Source organism: Pimephales promelas, chromosome 12, assembly GCF_988280905.1.
Source record: "Pimephales promelas chromosome 12, fPimPro1.hap1.1, whole genome shotgun sequence".
Classification (NCBI taxonomy): domain Eukaryota; kingdom Metazoa; phylum Chordata; class Actinopteri; order Cypriniformes; family Leuciscidae; genus Pimephales; species Pimephales promelas.
The window spans coordinates 29796155-29820809 of record NC_142780.1 but is presented as its reverse complement, the minus strand read 5'-3'; the positions used below and the strand labels follow the sequence as shown (position 1 = coordinate 29820809).

General features: G+C 35.7%; 1 protein-coding gene across 1 annotated transcript; it reads left to right on the top strand.

The window, feature by feature from the left end:
• Nucleotides 1–6875: 6875 nt before the first annotated feature.
• On the top strand, nucleotides 6876–16956 carry ppox (protoporphyrinogen oxidase). Its single transcript, XM_039650739.2, has 13 exons — nucleotides 6876–6996; nucleotides 7818–7922; nucleotides 8645–8779; nucleotides 10060–10175; nucleotides 10255–10387; nucleotides 10531–10675; nucleotides 11508–11701; nucleotides 11846–11909; nucleotides 12194–12312; nucleotides 14168–14281; nucleotides 14748–14897; nucleotides 16407–16449; nucleotides 16539–16956. The coding sequence occupies exons 2-13, from the start codon at nucleotides 7836–7838 to the stop codon at nucleotides 16670–16672; spliced, it is 1434 nt and encodes a 477-aa protein (XP_039506673.2). The 5' UTR covers nucleotides 6876–6996; nucleotides 7818–7835; the 3' UTR covers nucleotides 16673–16956.
• The last annotated feature ends 7699 nt before the right edge of the window (nucleotides 16957–24655 follow it).

Here is a 24655-nt window from a genome sequence, read left to right as displayed (position 1 = left end):
GAGCCATTTACATCCAGTCTTTGTGCTAAGCTATAGGCTAGCGGTGGGTGTGTCAGACAGAGTTACAGCACGCATGGAGATGAAAAAGGTATGTAAGGATTTATCTAACTCTGGGGGATACGGTGAAAAAGCTAAAGTCCCAAAAAGTCAGAGTGTTCCTTTGAATTTAGCAACAGTAGAATAAGCATGATAATAGACTTCACGCCATTAGACTATCTAAAGTTAACACTCCGCTGGGTGTTGTGGCCACATTACTTGCATAGAACGTGCATTAACTTTGGATGGTATAATGGCATGTTGTCCAATGTCCATTATCCCTTTGTTGTACCTGTTTTGTCATTTCTGTTCACCAAATCTTTTTAAATAAATAACTGTTAACAATTTTCTTATTGTCTGCAGTTGATTGCAATGTTTTAGAAAAATGGGTGTTTCTTTTAATGATGGCTAATATTAAATGATAGTGATGTAGTATTTAAATTGTACAGTGAGAAACTGAATTTACAGTGCTTAACCGTTATCTACTGTTTATAGTACCGTGTTGCATACAATACATAAAAAACAGTGCTTAACGTTTTTGTATGTAAATTAAATTGAAATTTTCTTCTACAGTAAAACAATCAATGGTGTAAATAGAACTAAAATCACAATATTTCAATGTTTTTGATTTCACAGTGTTTACATAAAATACTGTGAAAAGTACACTACCCTTACTGTAAAACGTATTCACAGTAACTTACTGGCAACGATTAGCCAGTAAGTTACTGTAAATACAACTAAAATCACAGTATTTAATTGTTTTTGAATTCACAGTATAAACATAAAATACTGTAAATGGAAGTACAGTACCCTTACTGTAAAGAGTATTCACAGTAACTTACTGGCTAATCGTTGCCAGTAAGTTACTGTAAATTTTACAGTCAATTTTTTACAGTGAATGTAAATGAAATATAGGCTACTTGTGCTGGACATGCTGGTTTCGGCCTCCTCACACCGGTTGCAGTCATGTCCTCATCTCATATATGAAACACCTCTGTTCAGCAACTACCTGCTAATGCACTCACATTCACATAAAGTATAGCCTTGTTGACTAGTTTGGATGAGTAAGGTCAAAAACACACAAGATGTAGTACACTCAATGTCTTAAGGTGAATGTTGATCACTTATTTTGTAGCAGAAATAAATTGCAATATAAAAAATCTAAGCATAATTGCATTACTTATCAAATGTATTAAGGAGTACATATACTTATTCAAACATGATAGAAGAAAAAAGAAGACAGTAAAATTTGCTAATATCTCAGTAAAACTACAAAGTTGCCAAAAGATAGTTGTACAGTAACTAATTTCTTTGATTGAAATACTCGACACCACTGAGTTACACTGAATATACATTGAATATGATCTCTCATAAAAATCTCTCTGTAGTCGGTTGTCAAACTGACGCTCCAAGATTCCTTTCTCTGTTAAATGAATCTCAGGTTCTTTATTGTGGTTTCATCTTATGAGTTTTTTATGATGAGGTTTGTTTCGACCCCTGAGCAAAGACTCTCCCTTAATCACACCAATAGAGAAGTTCAATGCGGCAAATAGGAAGCAGATGCACAGCTGAGGCAATTTTACCAATTTTGTATATAATCTTTAATATTACATAATATGAATTGTTTTTTTTATACCTACATCTTTTTATTTTTAATATATATATATATATATATATATATATATATATGTATATATGAAGAGTTCAGATGCAAAAGCCTCTAAATGCCATTTGAAATTTTCTTCTTTAATGATGATTTTTTATCAAACTTGTATATTTAAGTTCAGTAATTTCACTTAAATGGCAATGATAATTACCTATTAATTGTTATTTAAGTGAAATTACTGAACATAAATATACAAGTTTGATAAAAATCATCATTAAAGAAGAAAATTTCAAATGGCATTTAGAGGCTTTTGCATCTGAACTCTTCATATATATATATATATATTAATCTTTTCCCTTCCTGTGTTTTCAGTAGGCTACCTCAAGGGCCTCTGCTTGATGTCTTTGTATCGGCATTACAATGAATAATAGGGGGCACTTCATCCTCTCATATGCACAGAGAGACACAAGTACCTTTTCAATGCACCACAGATGCCTATGAAATCAGATCCGGGAACATATAGACCCACATACTCACATGAGTCTGGTTGTATTGTCTGCTCAGCTCAGACTGTTCAGAGCTCATGCTTAAGAGCACTTTGCGGAGTTTCTGGCCAAATCTGAGTTTGTGGTAGCTCCACTTATTACGGCCTTTTTCCTAATCTAATTCCTGCCTGCTGCCATGACAACAGCATATATACAAGTATCAAACACAAGGGAGTGTTCGTTCACAATGTGTGAGACACACACTAAAAATAACCCCGAGGTGTCCCTCAATCTCAGACACAGTGCAAAAGGACACGTTTGTCCCCATGCAAGGGCTGCTTTCAAGTTTATGTTGAACCAAAACCAACTCGATCTCACCACTGCTCTCTCTAGCATTCTTTCTTTCTTCTCGCTCTCATTTTTCACTGCTTTCTTTCTTTCCCTCCCCTTCCTTTTCTCTGCCGTGTTGATCTTCATGCAAATGCAATTCTGGGGGTGTAGTCGGTGAAACACATTCTGATACTAAGGGTCACTCAAGTGGAACGGCATACAGCAAAATACAAAGGAGATTCTACAGTTGCTCGAAAAAGCTCAACCCTCATTTACATACAAGTAGCCTACATACAACGGTAGTAACTGACTTCATATGTCCACTTAAAATGACCTTTGTTTAAAAAAAATACACAAATGGTTAAAAATAGTGAAGTTAGATCTGAAAAGGTCGGATATTATTTGTTTGTGGATGCCATTTGGTTTGATATCATGTATAATGTAATGGCATTTCTATATAAGGTAAGACCTACAGTACAGTAAGACCGAGTCCAAATTCTTGAACTACATCATATGCTATTGTTCTAAAATTTCCTTTCAATTCTTATTTCAATTCTTAAGCTTCACCTAAGCAGTTTTCCAGCTGGCACATGATTAACTCAGTGTGTCTGTTTTAAATGAATCTGATTTACGTGCTCTACAGTCAAATGCTGTATAAGAGAGAACATTTCATACTGAGGTGTGGCAACATCCGCCTACACCAACATGGGCACATGCATGCAGCATCCCTGTCTCCCCATTGGCCACAGATACTGTGGAACGATGACATGCAGATCTCAGACAGAGTTCAGCCATTGGCCGTTTAGAATACGTGGACACATGCGAGCGCACACACGTTCAGAGCATTGGTTTAGGAGATTTAGATTGTGTGGGTTCATCAGAACACGCTGAACTAATAAGGACTGCTTAAGATTATTAATGAAGCCTTTGGAATGTGGGCTGAGAAGCCTTTTTATAATGGAAATGGGTCTGATAGATTATGGCTCAATAGCAAAAAAAAAAATAAAAATACTTCCCCACAGGGCTGGTGTATCCAGGGTCCTGGTGCAAGTTCTTGCTGTGGGTCTCCTTTAAAACATGTTACCCCCTAATTGGTGGTGGTGGGGGTTATTCAGTTATTTTCATGACAAATCTGTAAATACTTCAGTTGTTAATATTATAATATTATTACCAATATACGGAAGCGTGTTGCATTCACTTGAGGAAACAAAATCTACTCTGTTTTTCTGAATTAACAAGTTAATTATCTCAGAATTGCGAGATAAATTTTCATGGAAAAAAGGTTTTGCTCTGTTTTTCTGAATTAACGAGTTAATTATCTCATACTTACAAGATAATTTTTCATGGAAAAAAGGTTTTGCTCTGTTTTTCTGAATTAACAAGTTAATTATCTCAGAATTGCGAGATAATTTTTCATGGAAAAAAGGTTTTGCTCTGTTTTTCTGAATTAACGAGTTAATTATCTCATACTTTACGAGATAATTTTTCATGGAAAAAAAGTTTTTGCTCTTTTTTTTTCTGAATTTCTGAGTTTTTTTGAAATGATCAAGTCATTAATTCAGAAAAAAGAGCAAAAAAACAATTTCCATGAAAAATTATCTTGTAATTCTGAGATAATTAACTCATTAATTCAGAAAAAAAAACAGAGCAAAAACTTTTTTTCCATGAAAAATTATCTTGTAATCCTGAGATAATTAACTCATTAATTCAGTACGCTTCAATACGCTTCCGTACCAATATACTCAGTGGAAAGAAATGCAGTAATGAAAAGGTATTGTGATTTTTTTTTTAAACGTTTTTTTTTATTGTTGTTCTTTTAATTAAATTACGCCTAGATAGATAGATAGATAGATAGATAGATAGATAGATAGATAGATAGATAGATAGATAGATAGATAGATAGATAGATAGATAGATAGATAGATAGATAGATAGATAGATAGATAGATAGATAGATAGATAGATAGATAGATAGATAGATAGATAAAATATAAAATATTCTTAATAGTTATTAAAATGGGTATAATTTTCTGAAAGCATAATTTCCAATTTCCATAATTTCATTGCATATTTGGATTTATTTTGGTGGCAAATGTGACAGCAGCTAAACCACACACTGGAAAAATGCTCATGTCTCTGGACACATTTTACTCTTTGTGTGCCAATGGAAATGTGCTTTGTGCACGTGTCTTTGCCTGTGTTCTCTTTGCAGGGACGAATGACAATAGACGTGGAGCTTCACCTTCCCAAAAAAGCCAAAGTCTTACCCAAGCCCAACCAGCCAGTCCACTATGACGTGTTCCTCTATAAAGTGGCTAAACCGCCTGCGAATGGCAAGGTGAAGCACAGGGTGAGATGGGAGGACTGTGAGTCTCCCTTCTACAGTCCAGTCAGCACACTCTCACTGCCTGCAATCATCCACAGAAAGACCTCGCTAGGACACGACATGCACACAGCGTTTGCCCTCTGAGCAGAGACTCTGACCGGTCACAGAGCATGCTTTATTTATCCTCATGGTGCTCGAGCAACGCTGTGAAATGGAGACTTTCATACAGACATTCATATTTGCTTAATAAAATGGTGCTCAGACTGTATATTTGAAGCATCAACCGAATGTAATGTGATAAGATGAGTGCTTTCTTTATGTCTTATCTGAAATCAACAAGCATTGAGAAATTTTCTCAGAACGTTTGCTAAATGTTCTGGAAAGGTTCTCTCAAAGTTATGAGCAACGTTAATAAAAGGTTTGTTCACTGTTATCTGGTCTATATGGTCAGATGTTCTCATGCATGAAAACATTATTTATACAACTTTAATGGATCTTTTGTTTTTGGTAACAATTTATTTCGATCAGAGACAAGTAACAAAGTACATTTACTTGAGTACTGCACTTAACACTACTGTACTACAGCTAATAAAAATGAACATCTCTTGGGAATTTATCATCGGCAGATTGTTTGGGAAAACCTTTTTCTGCGAACAATGAATCAGACTTTGAAACAGATCACCTCATGTTTTTGCACACATGCACATTTTGTAATTTATAGTACGGCAAACAGGTTGAGAAAATGAATTAATGCTAGCACATGTTTCAATGCAAACTTGACACGCTAAAAGCCTGCAAGAAAATACAGAAGAAAAATCCAATTTGTTTATGAAATTTAAAGGGATATAATCATCAACTTTATTTCCAGACTCAGAAGGCAGACATAACATGCAACATAAGATGGATACATATACAAAAAAAGACAAAAAGATACAAAAAGAACACCTATTATATGCACTACTGTCTGTAACAAAACAGTCGATGGACCCCATTGACTTTCATAACATTTTCCCCATACTGTTTGGTTACCCATTCTTCAAAATATCTTCTTTTGTGTTCAGCAGAAGAGAGAAACTCACACAAGTTTTGAACAAACTTAATTGTGTGTAAATGATGACAGAATATTCATTTTTGGATAAACTATCTCTTTAAGAGAGCTTAACATGATAGAATTAAAACTCAAAGCAGGCCCACTGCATGAGGACTTCATTTACCAAGCCCCTTTCCAGATGCTTTCAAAACATGATCAATCTACCGAACCTGATCTCCATTTAGGCTAAACTGATGTGGTTTTGGTAACATGGTCTGTGAAGTTCTTACAGAACAGAATGTGAACAACGACGTGTGGTCATGGCGGCCTCCGAAATACCGAAAGCAACAGGGCCGTCTTTTGAACTGCAGGGAGCTTCAGGGCACCTTTTGTGTCACATGGGATTAAATTAGAACGGTCCATTAGCTTCTCTGTGACACAAAGACACAATGACCTGCTAGTGAAACCTAATACACTCAGTGTCTGAGTTTTGGTTTTCACACATTGTGTGTGTGTGTGTGTGTGTGTGTGTGTGTGTGTGTGTGTGTGTGTGTGTGTATTTCATAAATCAAAGAAAACTGATATTTTCCACAATATAGCCTAACTATTGACCATTTAATTATTAAAGTGTTAAGAAATAAGGCATTTAACCGAACCATCAAGGAGTATACCATGCATATTGCACATGAACTAAGTCAAGATGTATTTGCCAAATGTCTAAAAGACTAGCATGTCTAGGTCACATTTCTCCCTAAAATCTAAAAAATAAAAAAATAAAATAATAAATATTATCATAACAATTGTCATTGTTGTAATGCATCCATCCTTTTTTTCTTATATGACAAAAGAAGCCACACCATGACTTATATACCAATAGCCTATGGGTTTAGACATAACAAATATGTTACACGTCCGTGGCAGTCATTTGAACTTGAAACAATTATTATCCAAAGAATGCCGTGGTCTCTTTTGTCATCTAGTGGTTGAGTATTCCGCTACATGCTGGAGTAAACAGGAAGTGCGGAAACCGGATGGGGCTTTTATTTTGAAACACTTGTTCTGTTTGCATCACCACTGTTGCCGTTGGCTTGACGCTTCATTACTACTTGAGACCAGAGTCAGACCCTTGAGTCACTATGTAACAGCAGAAGCCGAGCTTTCCAAATTACATAATTGTATGCAGGTAAGAAGTGTTATGACACACTTTTTTATGAATAGCCTATCATTTGCATTTAATTTAGCATTCATTCGGGCTTTTAGGTTTACGTTTACACGTTTTTTCACAGCAAATGTTATGTCAGCAAAGACATGTTAGGCAAGTAAAGCAGGTTTGAAAGTCTGCAAACATTGACATTTATTTTTAATATGTCGCTTTCTTCTAAATAACTACAAGGATTATTTGCAGGATGTTTTGCCGTATGTTTGTTTAATAACGAGACTCGCTCCATATATTTATGTGTTGATTGAGTTTAACTCTAACTAGTTAAACAGATAACGACCAGTTTGTATTGAAGGACACATTTCTGCCCTCTTTTGTTTGAATATGATAAATGACCTTATCAGGGGCCACCACCCTGTTACTCCCATCAGACCTCGACTCATGGCAGGGTAGGGCCCCATGCCAGTGTTGAAACCCCTTAATCTTTCAACTGTCAGAGATGCATTCAATGTCCAATATGACCAAATTGCAGAATGTGTCTAAATTTGTGTGTTTTGTTTATTCTTGAATTATGAAAGGACATCTTGCATGTATAAGTAGGCTATAACAACAACATGTAGCAATTTACTATAGGGTTAGGGTAGAATTAGGATTTGGTTGAGGGTTAGTTAGTTGCATATAATTATGCATTATTTATTGTTATTGCAACGGTAAGTAGTACATGTAACAAGGACACAATCTTTCAAATCAAATCAAACTATCAAATAAAGTGTTACCCACTTCTGTATTTTTTACTCATGGGCTTGCTGATATAAATGTTGATTCATTGGTATGTCTTGTCGCAGGTGAGTGTTTGGAGCTGAATGCAGAAGATTGTTGCAGTGCTTGGTGGGGGGATTGGGGGTCTGTCGGCCTGTCATCATCTGAGCAAGAGTCCTAATGTTTCCAAGGTACAGTATCCGCGAATGATATGCTAAATATCTTTAGCCAATCTACATTTGCACGACTGATCAAACATTTTTCAAACATGTCTTTGAAAACAGTCTCTTGTGCTCACAGAGGCTGCAAAAACCATATATTGTGAACAATAATTTATTGAGTAATATTGTGAAATATTATTTAAATGTGAAATAACTTTCTTCTATTGTTGTGTATTTTATAATGTAATTTATTCCTGTGATGGCAAAGTGTGTCACATGATCCTCCAGAAATGATTCTATATGCTGATTTAATGCTCAAGCTACATTTTTTTATTATTATCAATGTTGAAAAGTTGCTTGTATAAACAGGTGATTGTTTTTTAAGTCTTTGATGACTAGAAAGTTCAAAAGAACAGCATTTATTTTTAATGGAAATCTTTTGTAAAATTTCAAATTCCTTTACTGTCACTTTTAATTAATCAAATGCATGCATACTTGTTGAATAAACATATTAATTTCTTTGAGAGATAAAATAAATCTCACTGACCCCAAACATTTGAATGGTAGGGTAGACGATCACAGGCAAAACATGCTCTTCATTTGAAAAATGTTCCACTTTCACAGCCCTGGTAGCCTGAGGACCTAGACCACTTGAGATCCTTGATGAAGCAATGTGATAATTTGATTGAATAGATCTGCTTTCATTGGTACGTTCAACATGAAGATCCACACATGTAACCACTGTGTTGTAGATGGTGCTGCTGGAGGAATCTGGGCGATGTGGGGGTTGGTTGAGCTCCACACGGAGGGATGACGGGGCAGTGTTCGAGCATGGACCACGAGGGGTGCGACCTGCAGGGGCTGTCGGCCGGAACACTTTGAATATGGTATACATATGTGAACTTATGTACATGGAAAAATCTATGTAAAACTATGTGAAAGTTGACACACGTTTATAGTCAGTTTCATATTTTAAGAACTGCAATTCACACGATAACTTGCAATTTATCTCTGATATTATAATTGTGTTGTACATAAAAATTACTGTTACCCACAACCTCTCATGACTTATTGCTTTTAAACTGCGGAGGCAACAGCAATATTATAAAAGACCAATGTTAAATAAATAGTAATATTTATTTATAATAATAACAATGTATGATTTTGCTAAATAAAACTGTTCATATATTTTGAATCAGCTTCATGCAAGAATTGAGTCAGAATTAAGAATTGAGTCATTTACTTATTATTTTGAGATAATGTTGGTCTTGGTCATTGTTGTTGTTGTTCCTTTGCATGGCCACAAGATGGCCACCATACATTTACCTTTAGTCGCGTAGCAGAGGCAGTGTTATTGTAGGGGTTTTTAAAAATAGTTTTAGTCATATTTTGACTTAGTATTTATGCGTATTTATATTTTATATTATTTCAGCTGAATTTCAATTAACAGAAATGTTTTTAATTGTTTTTGGTTTAGTTAACGATAATAATCCAGGTCTTAAGTGAATTACTGCACACATGAAGAACATCAATTTGTTGTTAAAGCCAACAATATTTGCTGTACATAATGCCAAGATTTAATAGTAAACAAGAGAAGTAAACTAGTTAGAGCTGATGTGTAATTTGATCAAAAGTACAGCAAAAACTTATTATTACAATTTAAGATATTATAAAGTTGTAATTTACTCCAGTCTTTAATCTCACATGATCCTTCAGAAATGTTTCTAATATGCTGATTTGCTGCAATTTCTTATTATTATCAATGTTAAACGGCTGTGCTGCTCAATTTTTGTGGAAACTGTGATGCATTTTTTTCAGGATTCTTTGAATAGAAAGTTCAAAAGAACAGCATTTATTTGAAATAATAATCGTTTGAATCATTATAAACCTATTTACTGTCACATTTGCCACATTATACATTTGCTATAAGACCATTCTATCTCCATTTATTCTGAATTTTCTTGCATATGCATCATCTTTTCTGATTTACTTGAAGTAATTTGAGGAAGTGTGCAAATTGCATTCCAAGAGAAAACAGAAAAGCCTGTTAAATCTAAGTAGCAGCCGATGAAATGTAGTATTTACAATGTACCTTTCTGCACGGCCCTGCAGATGAATGCTCATATTGAAGGATGAACATTGTTCAAGTTAATGTTTTCTTGTGCAGGTCTCCGAGTTGGGTCTCGAGTCTGAAATCCTGCCAATTACGAAGGATCATGTGGCGTCTAAGAACCGCTTCTTGTATGTGAATGGACAGCTGCACAAGATGCCATCAGGAGCTGGGTGAGAGTAAAGTCCACCGTGCATTCAGTTTCCTATTTAAAGTCATAAATATTTCTCATCTTGTTCTCTTTTCCTCTAGTGGGGTTTTCCGCACCATCCCTCCTTTCTCTCGTCCCATGATTCAGAGCGTTCTGAAGGAGATACTGATCAGTAAAGGGAAAGAGGAGGATGAATCGGTGCACGCGTTTGTGTCCAGACGTCTGGGTTCTGAGGTGTGAACAAGCGTAGAGGCACAACGACCTCTTAAATGAACCATCTCGTCCTCGTGCTGTATAAAACGCTTCACTGCCAAATCACTCTCAAAAGAGAATCTGAAACCGATTCAACCCACCTGATTGTGTCTCTCTCTACGCAGATGGCAGATATCGCCATAGACAGCCTGTGTAGAGGAGTTTTTGCTGGAGACTGCAGAAAGTTGAGTGTACGGTCCTGTTTTCCACCTCTTTATAAAGCAGAGCAGTCTCGGGGCTCCATCGTGCTCGGCATGCTGATGGGTTCAGGTGAGCGCTGTACAGTAGGTGGAAACCTAGTGTTTGTCTTTTATGCATTTTTTTTCTCTATTTCTTTTCAAAATGCCACCATTCAATAAAAAGTTGTGCTCCTTAATGTTTTTGTGCAAAGCGGGTTCAATTTCTTTGATCAAAAAGATATACATATACTATTAGTGTTGTCAAAAGTACCAACTTTTAGTACCCACAGTACTTTTGATATTATTGATCATTTAAATACAGTAGTCATCATAAGTGGATCATCAACATTGTCATGTATAAAATTCATGTATAATTTTGATAAAAGGTTTTGATGTACTTTATATACAGCTATATATAAAATAGAGCTGTCAAACGATTAATCGTGATTAATCGCATCCAAAATAAAAGTTTGTATTTACATAATATATGTGGGTGCACTGTGTATAATTATTTTGTATATATATTAATACACACACATGCATGTGTATTTAAGAAAAAAATATTATTTATATATAAAATATTTATATTTACATATATAAATTATATGTAAATCTATATACAGTATATAGATGAAAATATGTCTTAAATATATACACGCATGTGTGTGTGTGTATATATATATATATATTTATAAATAAAATAATTATACACTGTGCACCCACATATATTATGTAAACACAAACTTTTATTTTGGATGCGATTAATCGTTTGACAGCCATAATATAAAATGCTTGAAATGTTATATTTAATGTATATTGATGTTAATTATAAAGGCATTAAAAGACCTTTTATAATGCTTAATACAAATTTCATAGAAGGGGTTACCGTTGAATAATGTTTATTTTCATTCATGTTATGTAAGGAGGTGGTCCTGAAGTAGTCCCTTCAGACTTGGCAAAGAGAGCGTCTAAAGAGTCCTGGACTCAGTGGTCTCTAAAGAGGGGCATGCAGACACTCCCAGAAGCCCTGGAGGACAAGCTGAGGATGCAAGAGCGAGTGGAGATTCATCATCATGCCAAAGTGAAGAGTCTGAACATGGACGGGGGAGGCTGGGAGGTGAGATGATGGCCCAACATGAAGCGTCTTGTTCACTACGTAACATATTTTGACATTCAGCTAAGATGGTCTGACTCTATGTCTTGTAGTCCATCATTATTAGTGGGTGTGTTCTTATTTTTCAAACATTTTTTTATTTTTTAGATTAAACTAGATGATGGGACTTCTTTGACAGCTGATCATGTTATTTCAACACTGCCTGCATCAGGTAAATGCACTCACTTTACAGTGTTAAACTCCAATATTTCCTATTCTGGTACACAACAAGTTTTTCTTCATTTTAAGTCTAATTTAGTCAATGTATTTAGTGCATGATTCAGATCCTTGGATTTAATAGTTTTTTGTGCATTATTGTGCATTTTCTCACATTAAATTCAGATAAAATGTAAAATGTGATTTATTTTGGTGTGGCGCTGTAGATGCACACACTTAGCTCTACTTAGTCAATTTATGAAAAGTATTTATTTAAAGGAATTTCTATATGTTCACCAGCTTTGGCTTCTGTATTGCCCCCTGCTTCTCATCCCCTGGCGGAACAGCTGCGATCTATCACTTCAGTTACTGTTGCAGTGGTGAATTTGGAATATGAAGGCTTCATCCTTCCTGTTACTGTAAGTCTTCACTCAGTGATTTTAAATGGAGACAAAAAAGAGAACAGAGTAATAGAAGCTGCTTTTTCACTGTCAGGCCACACCGTTCCACTCCGTCCTGATCCAGCCCAGCTGGTACGGATATGGTTTAATTTTCCTCTGCGGGGTTGATAACAGAGATCTTTGCAATGTAACGTGTACAAAGGTTTGTAGCCGTTCTGTGCTGAACCAAGTGTAGACCCCTAGGCCAGTGGTTCACACACTTTTTATAGCTGCACACCCCTCTCTTCCCTCTCTTATGCTGCCGTCACACCTTTTAGAAACTAAAATAGATTTTTAGGTGCATTTTTTTTAACCTTTTATAAAAGCAACGTTTTTCTAACCCTATTAAATGTATGTCATGTTTTGTCAAATTCTTAAAGGAGTAGTTCACTTTACTCACCAGTCGAAAAGAAATTAAGGCTTTTGATGAAAACATTCCAGGATTTTCTCCATATAATGGACTTCATTGGGAACCAAACGGTTCAAGGTCCAAACGAGAGTTTTACTGCAGCTTCAAAGGACTTTAAACGACACCAAACGATGAATAAGGGTCTTATCTAGGACCCTTCGAGTCATGACTCGAAAAAAGATTCATTCATTTTGATGAACGAGTTTGAACAGGAGAGTCACAAACACTCATCACAGAACACAGCAAGGTGAGCATTTGTGCTTATAAAACTTAAACTTTTTAATTTACTTTTTAAATGACCGATCGTTTCGCTGGATAAGTCCCTTATTCATCGTCTGGTGTCTTTTAAAGCCCTTTAAAGCTGCACTGAAACTCTCATTTGGACCTTGAACCGTTTGGTTCCCATTGAAGTCCATTATATGGAGAAAATCCTGCAATGTTTTCATCAAAAGCCTTAATTTCTTTTCGACTGAAGAAAGAAAGACATGGACATCTTGGATGACATGGGGGTGAGTAAATTAGCAGCAAAAGTAAAAAAAAAAAAAAAGTGAACTACTCCTTTAAAATTCCTTTAAAATAAAAAACGCATTGAATTAGACTAAATCAATCATTGCATTGCATTTGCACAAGCTGCATCTATTTATTCCTGCTCAGAGGTGGCATGAATGTTATGAGATAATGTTTTAAATAAAGAAAATGTTCAGTAGAAAACATGAAAAATTGCATTCTTGCTCCTATTCAGTTATTCACACAGCCTGCATCAGACGTTGTATGAATAACTGAATAGCCACAAGAATGCTTTTTTCCCCAAGAATTTCATTTTTCATATTCTTGCTACTATAATATATTATCAACTTTAAAAACAAGAACTCACACAGGGCATGTTTTTGTATAGAAGAGAGTTTGAGTCTTAAATCGGTCTGTGTCTATATTTGTTGGTCATGCTAGTAAGTGCCAAATCTCCACTTTTACAAAGATACATTCTTGAGAACAGCAGTAATAGACCAATTTCCAAAGGCAGCCTATCATATGCACGCTGCTTGTGTGGATGCAGTCAGGTTTGACCGCAAAAGATGAGGTTATTTGATTGGATGTCATGAGTTTGACCTTTTTTATAGCACTACCATTTTCCTGTTTTTACATTAGAAGTAGCATTTTGTCTGTTAGAAATGCATGCTCGGTTTTGTTATTTTAAGGTGCGGCAGAATTAAACAAATGGCAAATTTGTTCCCTTACCCCCCTCTGTCACCCCGTGTACCCCAGTTCGGGAACCACTGCCCTAGTCTACTTGTTTTGTTCAGTTCACTCATTGCCTGGAAGATCTTTCCTAACTGCACTGTTCAAACATCAGAGCACTTTATGTATGTGTGGGCATTATTAATAATGAGTGTGTATGTATGTGTGCACATGCTCTGAATATTTCAGGGCTTTGGACATTTGGTGCCTTCTTCAGAAGATCCAGGTCTGTTAGGAGTGGTGTACGACTCTGTCCCCTTTCCACAACACAGTCAGAGTGGAAAACCGACCACTAGGCTGACGGTGAGACTGACCACTCATAGATATTAACCCTCAAAGGTTTGGGGTCGGTAAGGTAACATTTTACATGCGGTAATAAAAATAGCCTTCAGTGCTCTGTGGTACTCGCAACAAAAATGCTATTGCATTATTCATTTCTCCCCACTTAAATCATTATTCATTTAAAAGTTAGATGTCCTTTGCTTGGAACATGTTGTTTTTCCTGTGCTTGAAAACATCTGTATGTTCGAGAGGTCAGAAACGTACAGGAACTGAGTGCCATTAGAAGAGCTGAAATATGCTTTGAGCAATGTTAACATCCTGAATAACATAATGTAACTCTCCGGCTGCGAGATCAGTCCCGTGAGTGGATGTTTTGTGGACGATTCCAGCTGTTATCATCACAGAAGCCATTTCTGTGAATGATGTCATTTTCTCTTGTAATTACTGCAGCTCAGTGCTCTAGCTGTTTGTGTGTGTTTGCATGAAGGTAATGATGGGGGGAGCGTGGTTTGAGGAGACATTTGGTAGTCCTGATTCAGTGACGGAGCAGAAGCTGTTGGATCGAGCCACCCGGGCCGTGACCTCTCACCTGGGCGTAACCTCACAACCTCTATGGAGCCTTGTTGCTTTACTCAAGGTGAGACTGTGTAATAAGCATTAAGCAATAAGCCATTGAAGCTGTGCATGGGTAAAGGGTAAAGTGCATAAAACCCCATTTGCCTTGATCAAAGCTGTACGAGTAGCTTATAAATATTATAAAATGGGGATAAATATGAAGTAAAAAAAGAAATGTAAATATTTATCAATATAGCCTTGAGTTGGTAATTGCTTTTAATGAAGTGGTTGCAAAAAGTTTGATTTAAATGTGAAATTTTGAAGTTGTAATAGTGTGTGCGTGTGTGTGTGTGTATTAAATTTTATATATATATATATTTATATATATGTGTGTGTGTGTGTGTGTGTATGTATATATATATATATATATATATATATATATAAGAGAGAGAGAGAGAGAGAGAGAGAGAGAATGTCAAGTTGTTATGACAAAGACATCTCAAACAATGTCATATTTGCATTAATAATGTCATAACTGAGTGAATGACACTTAATGACAGTTGTCACAAACATGCATAAAACTTCCTTCATATTCATAACATATGTCATGATTATGAAGGTGTCATGTTAGTCTTCTTATGCACACCCCTTCAAGTAAAATGTTACCACTAAGGATAATAATAATTTAGTTTTAATATATTTATATACAAATATTTGCTTCAGGAACACACCATAGAAAACCAAAAAATAGTTTGCTCTTTTGAATACTGTTCATCACATAATGGTATTGAGATGATCATAACAAAACATGTATGCATAAAGATCCTAAAATGGCAAAATTGGCCAGTGTACTTCTCTGGGTCAGAGAAAGGGTATAAAATGCTCATGCAAAACTGATTTAGACTGTTTTTTAGAAGCCATCTGGGAAGAAAAATGGCATTGCTACAAAAGTGTTGAATAGATTCACATTCATTTGAAGAAAGGCCAAAAGATTGTTTTACTATTCAAGCTCTCCTTTGAGTAAGCCATGCATAGCAATAGCTTTATGGAGCTCACAGCCACCAGATGCCCTCAGACGCCTCTCTGGGGTTCAGTTCTGACATAAATCAAGGCAGATGGTCCATTTCTTTAAAGATTACCCCTGCCCTCCATCTCTCAGTGTGGTTCAGGGAGTTCAGTGAGCAGAACAGAAGCGAGCGCTGCTGTGGCAAGAGGGCTCCGAGAGGGTCACTCGTTTTCAGGCCGGAGATGACAGACTGTCGTTGGGGGGGGGCTACTAGCTGCTCTGCTTCATGTCTGACTGACTTATTCCTAATTATATGGTCATAAAGCAAGAGGAAAATTTCCACCTTATTGCGCCCACTCTCACATTTTTTCATGCTACATTGTCTCGATGTCTTCTGAACAGTTTAATTACCCTTATACACTCTCACAGAGACTAGAGATATTCAGACTGCTACTTTATCTGGAGTCTCATATCTAGAAGATATTCATCTTTTTGATGAAAGAATGTCATTTCTTTTGTGTATTTTTTTTTCTGCTCTGTCATTCCCGTTATTAAGTCATTTTATCAATGTGATTATTTTTTCAGAACTGCATTCCACAGTATCATTTAGGACACTGGAAACGACTTGGTAAGTTTATCAATCCCCCAAACTCATTCCACTATCTATTCCTCGGGTCATGTAAATGAGGGTTGTGTGTTCCCATTTCTTATTTTCAGAAAAGATGAGGCAATACATCAGCAACCACAATCTGCCCCTTACACTGGCGGGAGCTTCCTACGATGGTGTCTCTGTCAATGATGTTATATTCAGTGGGCGGACTGCGGCTGAGGATCTCGTTGGAAAAGTATGACTTGCACTAACTTGGTTTTGACGGAGTGAGATGCTTTTATTGAAAATTTTATGTTTTGATTGGCATTTTTTGTGATTCCTGGGAAGGATCTGTAAAATGCACTCGAACATAAAAACAACATGCTTTACTTGAACCCTGGATGGAAAATGGACACCCAATTGTTTAAAAATGTAATATATTATTAATATAATTTAATATTAATTTAGTTGATCTTGTTTTCAGTAAAATAGATTTAATTTTTAAATGTCATTAAAAGAGATACATTGACGTATACTTAACTGTTATACATCAGTTTTTGCTTTCTTATTTTTTGTACTCCACTGTGATTGGTTAGCTGGCCCAGTGTGTTGTGATTGGCACCGTGTGTTCAGGAAATGTCCCTCCCCTTACCGTTACAGCGAGTTTCATCTGATCAGGTGTAAATATGAAGGAGCCATCAATTTCAAACCAATTCAGGCCTGAATCAGATTTTAAGGATTTAAAGCACGGGCTTTGCAAGCATGGATTTTACAGGACATTTTAGATTGGTATGTTTTTGGGGGATTTTACATTTAAGATATGATGTTATACACCATTTGTCAGAAACCTATGATAATACAAACAGCAATTGATGACAAAACCCTGGTTCAATTTCCTAAGGTACATGGAACAGCCTTGCAAAAGCAAGAGGTTACATTAGCTAGGAGCCAAATAGCTTTGCCCTTTGTTTACATCGTAGCAACAACATAAAACGTATAATTGGAACTGTTAATAGAAAATGCAACTACAAATAATACGTTTTGATCCACAAACAAAAGGTTGTCCCTACAAAGTGGGAACTGCTCCATTTCAGGAGAAGCTTTTGTGCGTAGCCTGCATTGATTTCTCTTTTGGAAGCTGATTTCCGTGTAATGTGCAGCACACAGATAACGTTGGGGTTATAATGTTCAGGAACTGTTTTTAAAATATATTTTAACCACTCTAAGTTTATCAACCTTACAAAGGTCTAACAAATGAGTTTTGAGAATGGGCGTGGAAAAAAATGTCTCTCTTTGACATAGTGACAATACTGTCTTCTCTAGCGCTGCTCAATCAGGGCTCGTCTCCTTTTTTTGCGTATTCGTTTTAGTTCGTAGAGTGTGAATTCTGTTAAATAAAATATCTCCCTTTGAGCTTTGCAACCTTGCAGATCTTTTTATGCTCAAACAGCAACACTACTGACTAACTAAAGCATAATAGGATGCCTTGAAAAGAAGAAAAAAAGCAGCTGGCTTGGGAAGAATAAACTTCTATCTGTTCTCATGCAATGTTTTAAGCAGGTTTACATATTTTCTACTAAAAAAATTAAATGTAGTAAATGCTATTCTCATGCAATTTAAGTAAATATTTTAAGCAGGTTTACATATTTTCTACTAAAAAAAATTAAATGTAGTAAATGCAATGAATGAGCCATTCAAATAATTAATTTTTATCAGTAATATCAGTCAAATGACCGTTCCATGATGTTCATCTGTGTTGAAAATTAAACTTGGATGAGGTATACAATATCTTTTCATCATTCAGTTTTTGACATCGGGCTGAGAAATTGTCAATTGCTTTAGTATCTCACCCAGAACTTCTGTTTGTCAGAATCACGCTTCCCATTAGGAAAGATCACGTTGACCTATGTTCAAATCACCACAGCAACTATCAAAAATGGCCAGAGATCTCAAATGTTCAAAATATAGTGTTGTTTCTTCCGTTTGCCTGAAAGATGATGATAGTTTTCAGGTATGATAGGACAGGCTGAGATGAAGTACCATTAAATCAGGGTGCATCAAGACATTTTGCTCTGAAAATGTTATGCCATTACACTGAAGTGGCTTCAATGGCATATTTACAACTTCTATTTTACATTTGAGCCAAGTAGCAGATTGGAAATTGCTGTAACCATCTGCATTGTCACAATATTTAGTCAAAAAGATCAAATTTCACTATTACTCAGAGAAGCAGACTTTAATGGGTGCTTGAGAGCTGTTGATTTCACACAAAGATGCATTGCAAAGCATTTATCTTAATGTGTCACACAGCTTCAATCTGCAATAATGTTTTATCTGAAAAATGGGGATGGGGATGGTGCGAAAGACCCGGGTTCGAAACCACTGCAAGACACCAATGTGTCCCTGAGCAAGACACTTAACCCCTAGTTGCTCCAGACGCGTGCAACCTCTGACATATATAGCGATTGTAAGTCACTTTGGATAAAAGCGTCAGCCAAATGAATAAATGTAAATGCACAGGTGAACATTTTTCATCTTCATTTTCACATTTATTGATCCACGTGCAACGGAGACGGATTGTGTCGTTTCTTTCAGCCTTGGGTGCTTAACTTTATAGTGAATGTGACTAAAAAGTATGTCAATGAATTGTGCATTTTGTAACAATAATAATTCCATGAAAAAGCGCTGATTTATTTTGACAACCGCTCAATAAACGATCATGTATTTTATGCGATTATCTTGAGTGTGATAAATAAAGGAGATGTTTGGTTTGTTGCGTGTAATGTGGTTAAAATGTTTAATATCTTCTATCCGTTAATGATCAGACAGTGAACGGTGCCAGTATGTTTAAAGCCAAGAAGCCTGCAGCTAAACAGGAGTTTACATTAATAAAACACAAAGCCTAAATGAAATATTTAATGTGCAAATTATACAAGCCCACCCCCTGAAACCATTGTCTGACAAATGGTAATTTCACCTTGAAATGTTATTGTTTACAGTGACATGCTTCTGTTGTTTCCACCTCTGGGTCTGTTGACAGCTCAGTTGGAAAGTTATTTGACAGACGGCACACTGTCAAACGCAGACAAAAAAAAAAAAAAACACTGTGCCTGCCAGCAACCTTGAAATGTATTGTTCCTCGTTGGTATTGTAATTTGCACATTTTAAGTGATATCCTGTCCTGTCTGTCTCACTCTGACACAAGGTGTCCTTACTTTAAGTATTGACACTCAATATGTTTAGGGCTGGGTTGCTATAACGTTTCGATCAGATTTACAATTTAAAAAAAAAAATCCCATAGATTTACATTGTGGAACTCAAGCCATATGCAGGTTCTAGAATACCACACTCTAAAAAAATGCTGGGATGTTTTAACCCAGTTTTGGGTAAAATATGGACATTGGCATTGGGTTACATTTTTAACCCAATGGCTGGGTTTGTCCATATTTTACCCAAAATTGGGTTAAAACAACCCAGCATTGTTTAGAGTGCACCTAGAAACCACATACTAGAAAGTGCTGGAAAAAAACAGTAACTTTTAGAAACTGCTTAGCAACAAACTGGCTGTGAGTTTTCTGTGGCCAAACACCACCTTGTTTCAAAAATCGGATTAATTATTCGGTTGCACTTTATTTTACATTACATGTGTTGGCAGGTAACTACATGGGTTAAGTTTAGGTTTAGGGGTAAGTTCAGACCGGGTTAGTACCTAGTTATTATTATCCAGTTTTTATAATTGCTGTAAGATGTACACTTACAGTACATTCAGAACAGGACTGTAAAATAAATATACCAATAATTCTTTATCATAGGTCCTTGTGGAGAGCCAAGCCAAATGTCCACTGTTCTATTATTTATCATTGTTGTATTTCATACCCACGCTTTCCGTCAGCTATGTAATTTAAGAAAAGAACAGCATATGGTTATGTCTAAAATGGTGGGAAAGGAAAACATATGGCTGTAAAAGAGATTACAGCATGAAAGAGACACATTGGCATTCCTTCGGGAGTGGTTGGCAGTCGTCCTCTGCTCCTGACAGAATCAGCCTGCTGGCATCAGTTTTACTGTGAGCTGTTATGTCCCTCTGTTTTATTTCTGGACCACTAAAACAATTTTATACTGGTTTTGTTCACCTTTAAAGGACATACTTACAAGCTCTCTGGAATACTTAATTCTCATTGGCTGGGTTGCCAGGTCTGTGCGGCTAAATTAGCCCCAAAATAACCAAATGCGATTTTCCCCGTCAGGCAACCAAATTCCAGTGAAAGTTATGATGTTGGTCATACTTCCAAAACGAATAATCTTTGATTCTGAATGCCAGTATCGACAGCGGCGCAGTGACTGACAGCTGCACACTCTTCTCAAACATTGTGTTCATCCACGCTGTGCCATCAAAGTACAACTCGCGTATAGTTGATAATTCTGCGAATAACTGCAATTGCAGATTTCGAACAGAGATGGCGAGTTTGGCGACAAAGAGGAAAAACTGCGTACTGCAGCTTTAAAGGACATTATTTCAAATCTATATTTAAAATGTGTATAATATACAATAATGAAACCTCTATATTTCATGCCTATTTATTCATTTGATAATTAGCTCTGTAAAGACTAAAACTTGTTCAAATCAAACTGTGCAAAAGTTAGGCAGTTATACGGTTTCCACAAGAGATTCACAAAAATATTAAGCAGCACAACATTAATATTTCAACTTTGATATTAATAAAACTAATTGTTTCTTGAGCGGCAAATCAGCCTATTAGAATGATTTCTGAAGGATCATGTGACACTGAAAACTGAACAAATTCAGCTTTGCCATCACAGGAATGAATTACTCTTTAAAATATATAAAAATACAATTAAAATTGCAATATTTTTTCACTATAATACTGTTTTATTGTATTTCTGATAAAAAAAATGCTGCCTTTGTCTTTGTAAAGGAACTTATCAATGTTTTTTTTTAAACAGAGGCTTTTAAAAAGCACATTTGATGTTTGACTTAGTAATTTTCTTTTTACTTTTTGTTCTACAAGCAATATCACCCACTTCATTTACTCTGATATTCATAACCACAATGGGAAATTCCCCAAGGGCGTCCATGGCTTGAATATGCTAATTGTTTTGCAGGTTCTAGGACTACAAACACCTCTGGACATCTGCAGCGCTTTTAAAGTTATGCATGCACAGATTTGTTCTGGAATATTCTGTGGCTGGTTGCATAAACTGCCAAGACTGCTTATAACGTTTTAAAGTCGGTTACATAAAAACGGATTGGTCTACTTTGATACCAAAAAAGTATGTCTGATTGCCCCTTGACTAACTGCTAGTACTTAGTTTATGCAACAAACATACTTGCTGTCTATAATTGTCTGTAATATCGTCAGCTGTCCTCCTCCATCTTCTCCATGATCACTGTTACTCACACGTGAGTCGAGTCAGAGGGACAGCCCTGTTGAGCAATGAGGTCAATTGTCTTTTCTCTTTTTGTCATTACGCGAGGCTGCACCATGCTGCTCCTGTCGACAGATCAACTCGTGAAAAGCTTCTAATGTATGAAAATCATAAGCCAAATGGCATATAATTATGATCATAAAAGCTATTTAGTGGACTCTGGAATCCTCTTGCCATCTTCATATATATTTCATGCTCAATCTGGGTCACTAAATACTCTACATCTTGAAGATACCATTTGGCTTCAGATAGAATAAAATATTATAATTAAGACTTGTTTGTGTTTTGACATGCTCTTTTAAGTCAATAAGGAGTGCTTTGCATAATAATGACACATCCACTGAAACAGCCAGTTAGATCATCCCTGGATTCTTTTTAAGCTTATAAAAACACATCCAGAAGGCATGATTTTGTCAAATAAAAGAAATAATGTTCTTGGTTTTTGCATGCAGCACTCTTAGAAGAAATGGTTCCATCCCCTGCTTCATATATGGAACTCCAAAATGGTTCTATATAGAACCATTTTTTTTGGTAAAAGGTTCTATTGGCCAAGTATGGAACCCTAAGGTTCTATATAGAACCCAGAGGAACCCTTTTTTTAAGAGTGTATAGAACCTTTTAGGGGTTCCAAATACGTAGCGCTGATAGAACCTTTTCTTCTAAGAGTGAGGTAAACAGTGATGTCATAATGCAAACCTGCTTGTGAACTGTATATTAATGAGCTGCTTCTGATTATGTCCAATGCTAAATCTATGTACGCGTCATTGCTTTTATTTGTCATTTTATATCCCGTCAAATCCCATTAACTCGTGTATACCTTGAGGAAATCAAACAAACTGCTCTGCATCTCATGATTTATAAAGCAACGCAGTCCGTGGCAAATGGCCTTGATACTTTAAGACGGATGCTTTTCTTTATCCTCATTCAGTTCAATTCTCTGTTATTTCCACCTGTCTGGGCACCAGAGTTTCATTCATCTCTGTTGTTTATTATCCTTCCCGCTGTGCTACCTTTTTTTTTAGAAGTGTGTTTGCATCATGGAATCCTTATTTCTGTTTTTTATTCCACCATGTCTGTTCTGTTTGCTACCCCCACATATCTTTTTTATTTATAAAATGAAGATCTGGCATGTTTGTCATTGAATCTGTAGACAATTAAAATGCAAATTTTTTCAAATCCACATGCTTTTCATACTTCCATTTCTAAAAGGTCCCTTTTACATGTTTGACATTTATCAACATTGAAAATGTCAACAGGAAATTACCCTATTTACTTACTTAATACACATGCATGTTATTCCCATTTATTTTGCCATATTATAATTAATGCTTTACTTTTCACCCATTCCACATCAACGATTCCACTTCTTCCCCTCACCACGTTTCAGGTCCGTAAAACCCATTCTCTGATCCAATCAATTCATAATGGAGGATCAGGTCCTAATCAAGTCCCATCCTAATTTTCATTAAATATCCTGTGTTTCACTTAGAAATGTCAGATTACATCAGTAAGACTTTTGTAAACCAGTCATGTTCATGTTGACTTTAAGTAGCCTATCTCAAATCATAAACTTTCTGGAAGCTTGTTTCTGCAATGCAATTAAAAAATTGCTTTTCATCTCACAGCTGACTTTTTTTCCCTCACAATTGTGAGTTTACATCTCTGTTTTTTTTTTCTCCGAATTGCGATTATATAAATTCACAATTGTGAGTTATTTTGTCAGAATTGTGATTATACACTGTAAAAAATTATTGATGGTTTAACTTAAAAAAGTAAGTAACCTGGTTGCCTTAAAATTTTAAGTTCATTGAACTGGAAAAAGTGAGTTAATACAATGAAGGAGAATGATTTAATCATCAGAAACTCAAAATTCTATGTTATCTGAACTAAATAAATTATTTAAGTTGATTTGACAAAAGAAAAAATGTTGTGATTACTACACTGTACAAAAATATAGTTGGTTTAACTTAAAAAAGTAAGTAACCTGGGTTGCCTTAAAATTTTAAGTTGATTGAACTGGTAAAAGTGAGTTAATACAAAGAAGGAGATTCATTTAATCATCAGAAACTCAAAATAATAAGTTATCTCAACTAAATAAATTATTATAAAGTTGATTTGACAAAAGAAAATATGTTGTGATAAATCTTGAAAATATTTTTTACAGTGTATAAACTCACATTTGTAATTTATAAGTCTAAATTGTGTGATATAAAGTCACAATTGCAAGAAAAGGTTTATATCTTGAAATTCTGACTTCATAATTTGCAGTTGTGAGTTTATATCTTGCAATTCTTAATTGAGATACAAACAGTCAATAAAAAGTCAGAATTCCGAACACAATTTCTCACAATTCTGACTTTTTTTTCTCACAATTCTGACTTTTTTTCCCCTGCGACTGTGAGTTTATATCTCAGAATTCTCAATTTTTAAAAAATTGCAGATATAAACCCACCATTGTGAGATAAAAAGTTACTGTCCTTTTTTTTTATTTTATTTTTATTCAGTGGCGAAAACAAAGCTGGGCCAACTCAAGCTTGCTCATTTTAAGTAAAATGCAACATGCACATATTTTAAAGTGTCTGTATTGCTTTACATTTTGTGTCACATTTATTCAGTTGTGTGTATTTCTTTGTTTAGTTTTCAGGGACTTTTAGTTTGTTTTCATTAGTCACGTTTGAGTTTCCGCCACTCTAATCATTACCACAGTTGTTCGTCATGTAGGTTATCAGTGTTGTAGTATTCGAGACTCGGACTCGTCTCGGACTCGGTCTCGAGACCATATTTTAATGGTCTTGGT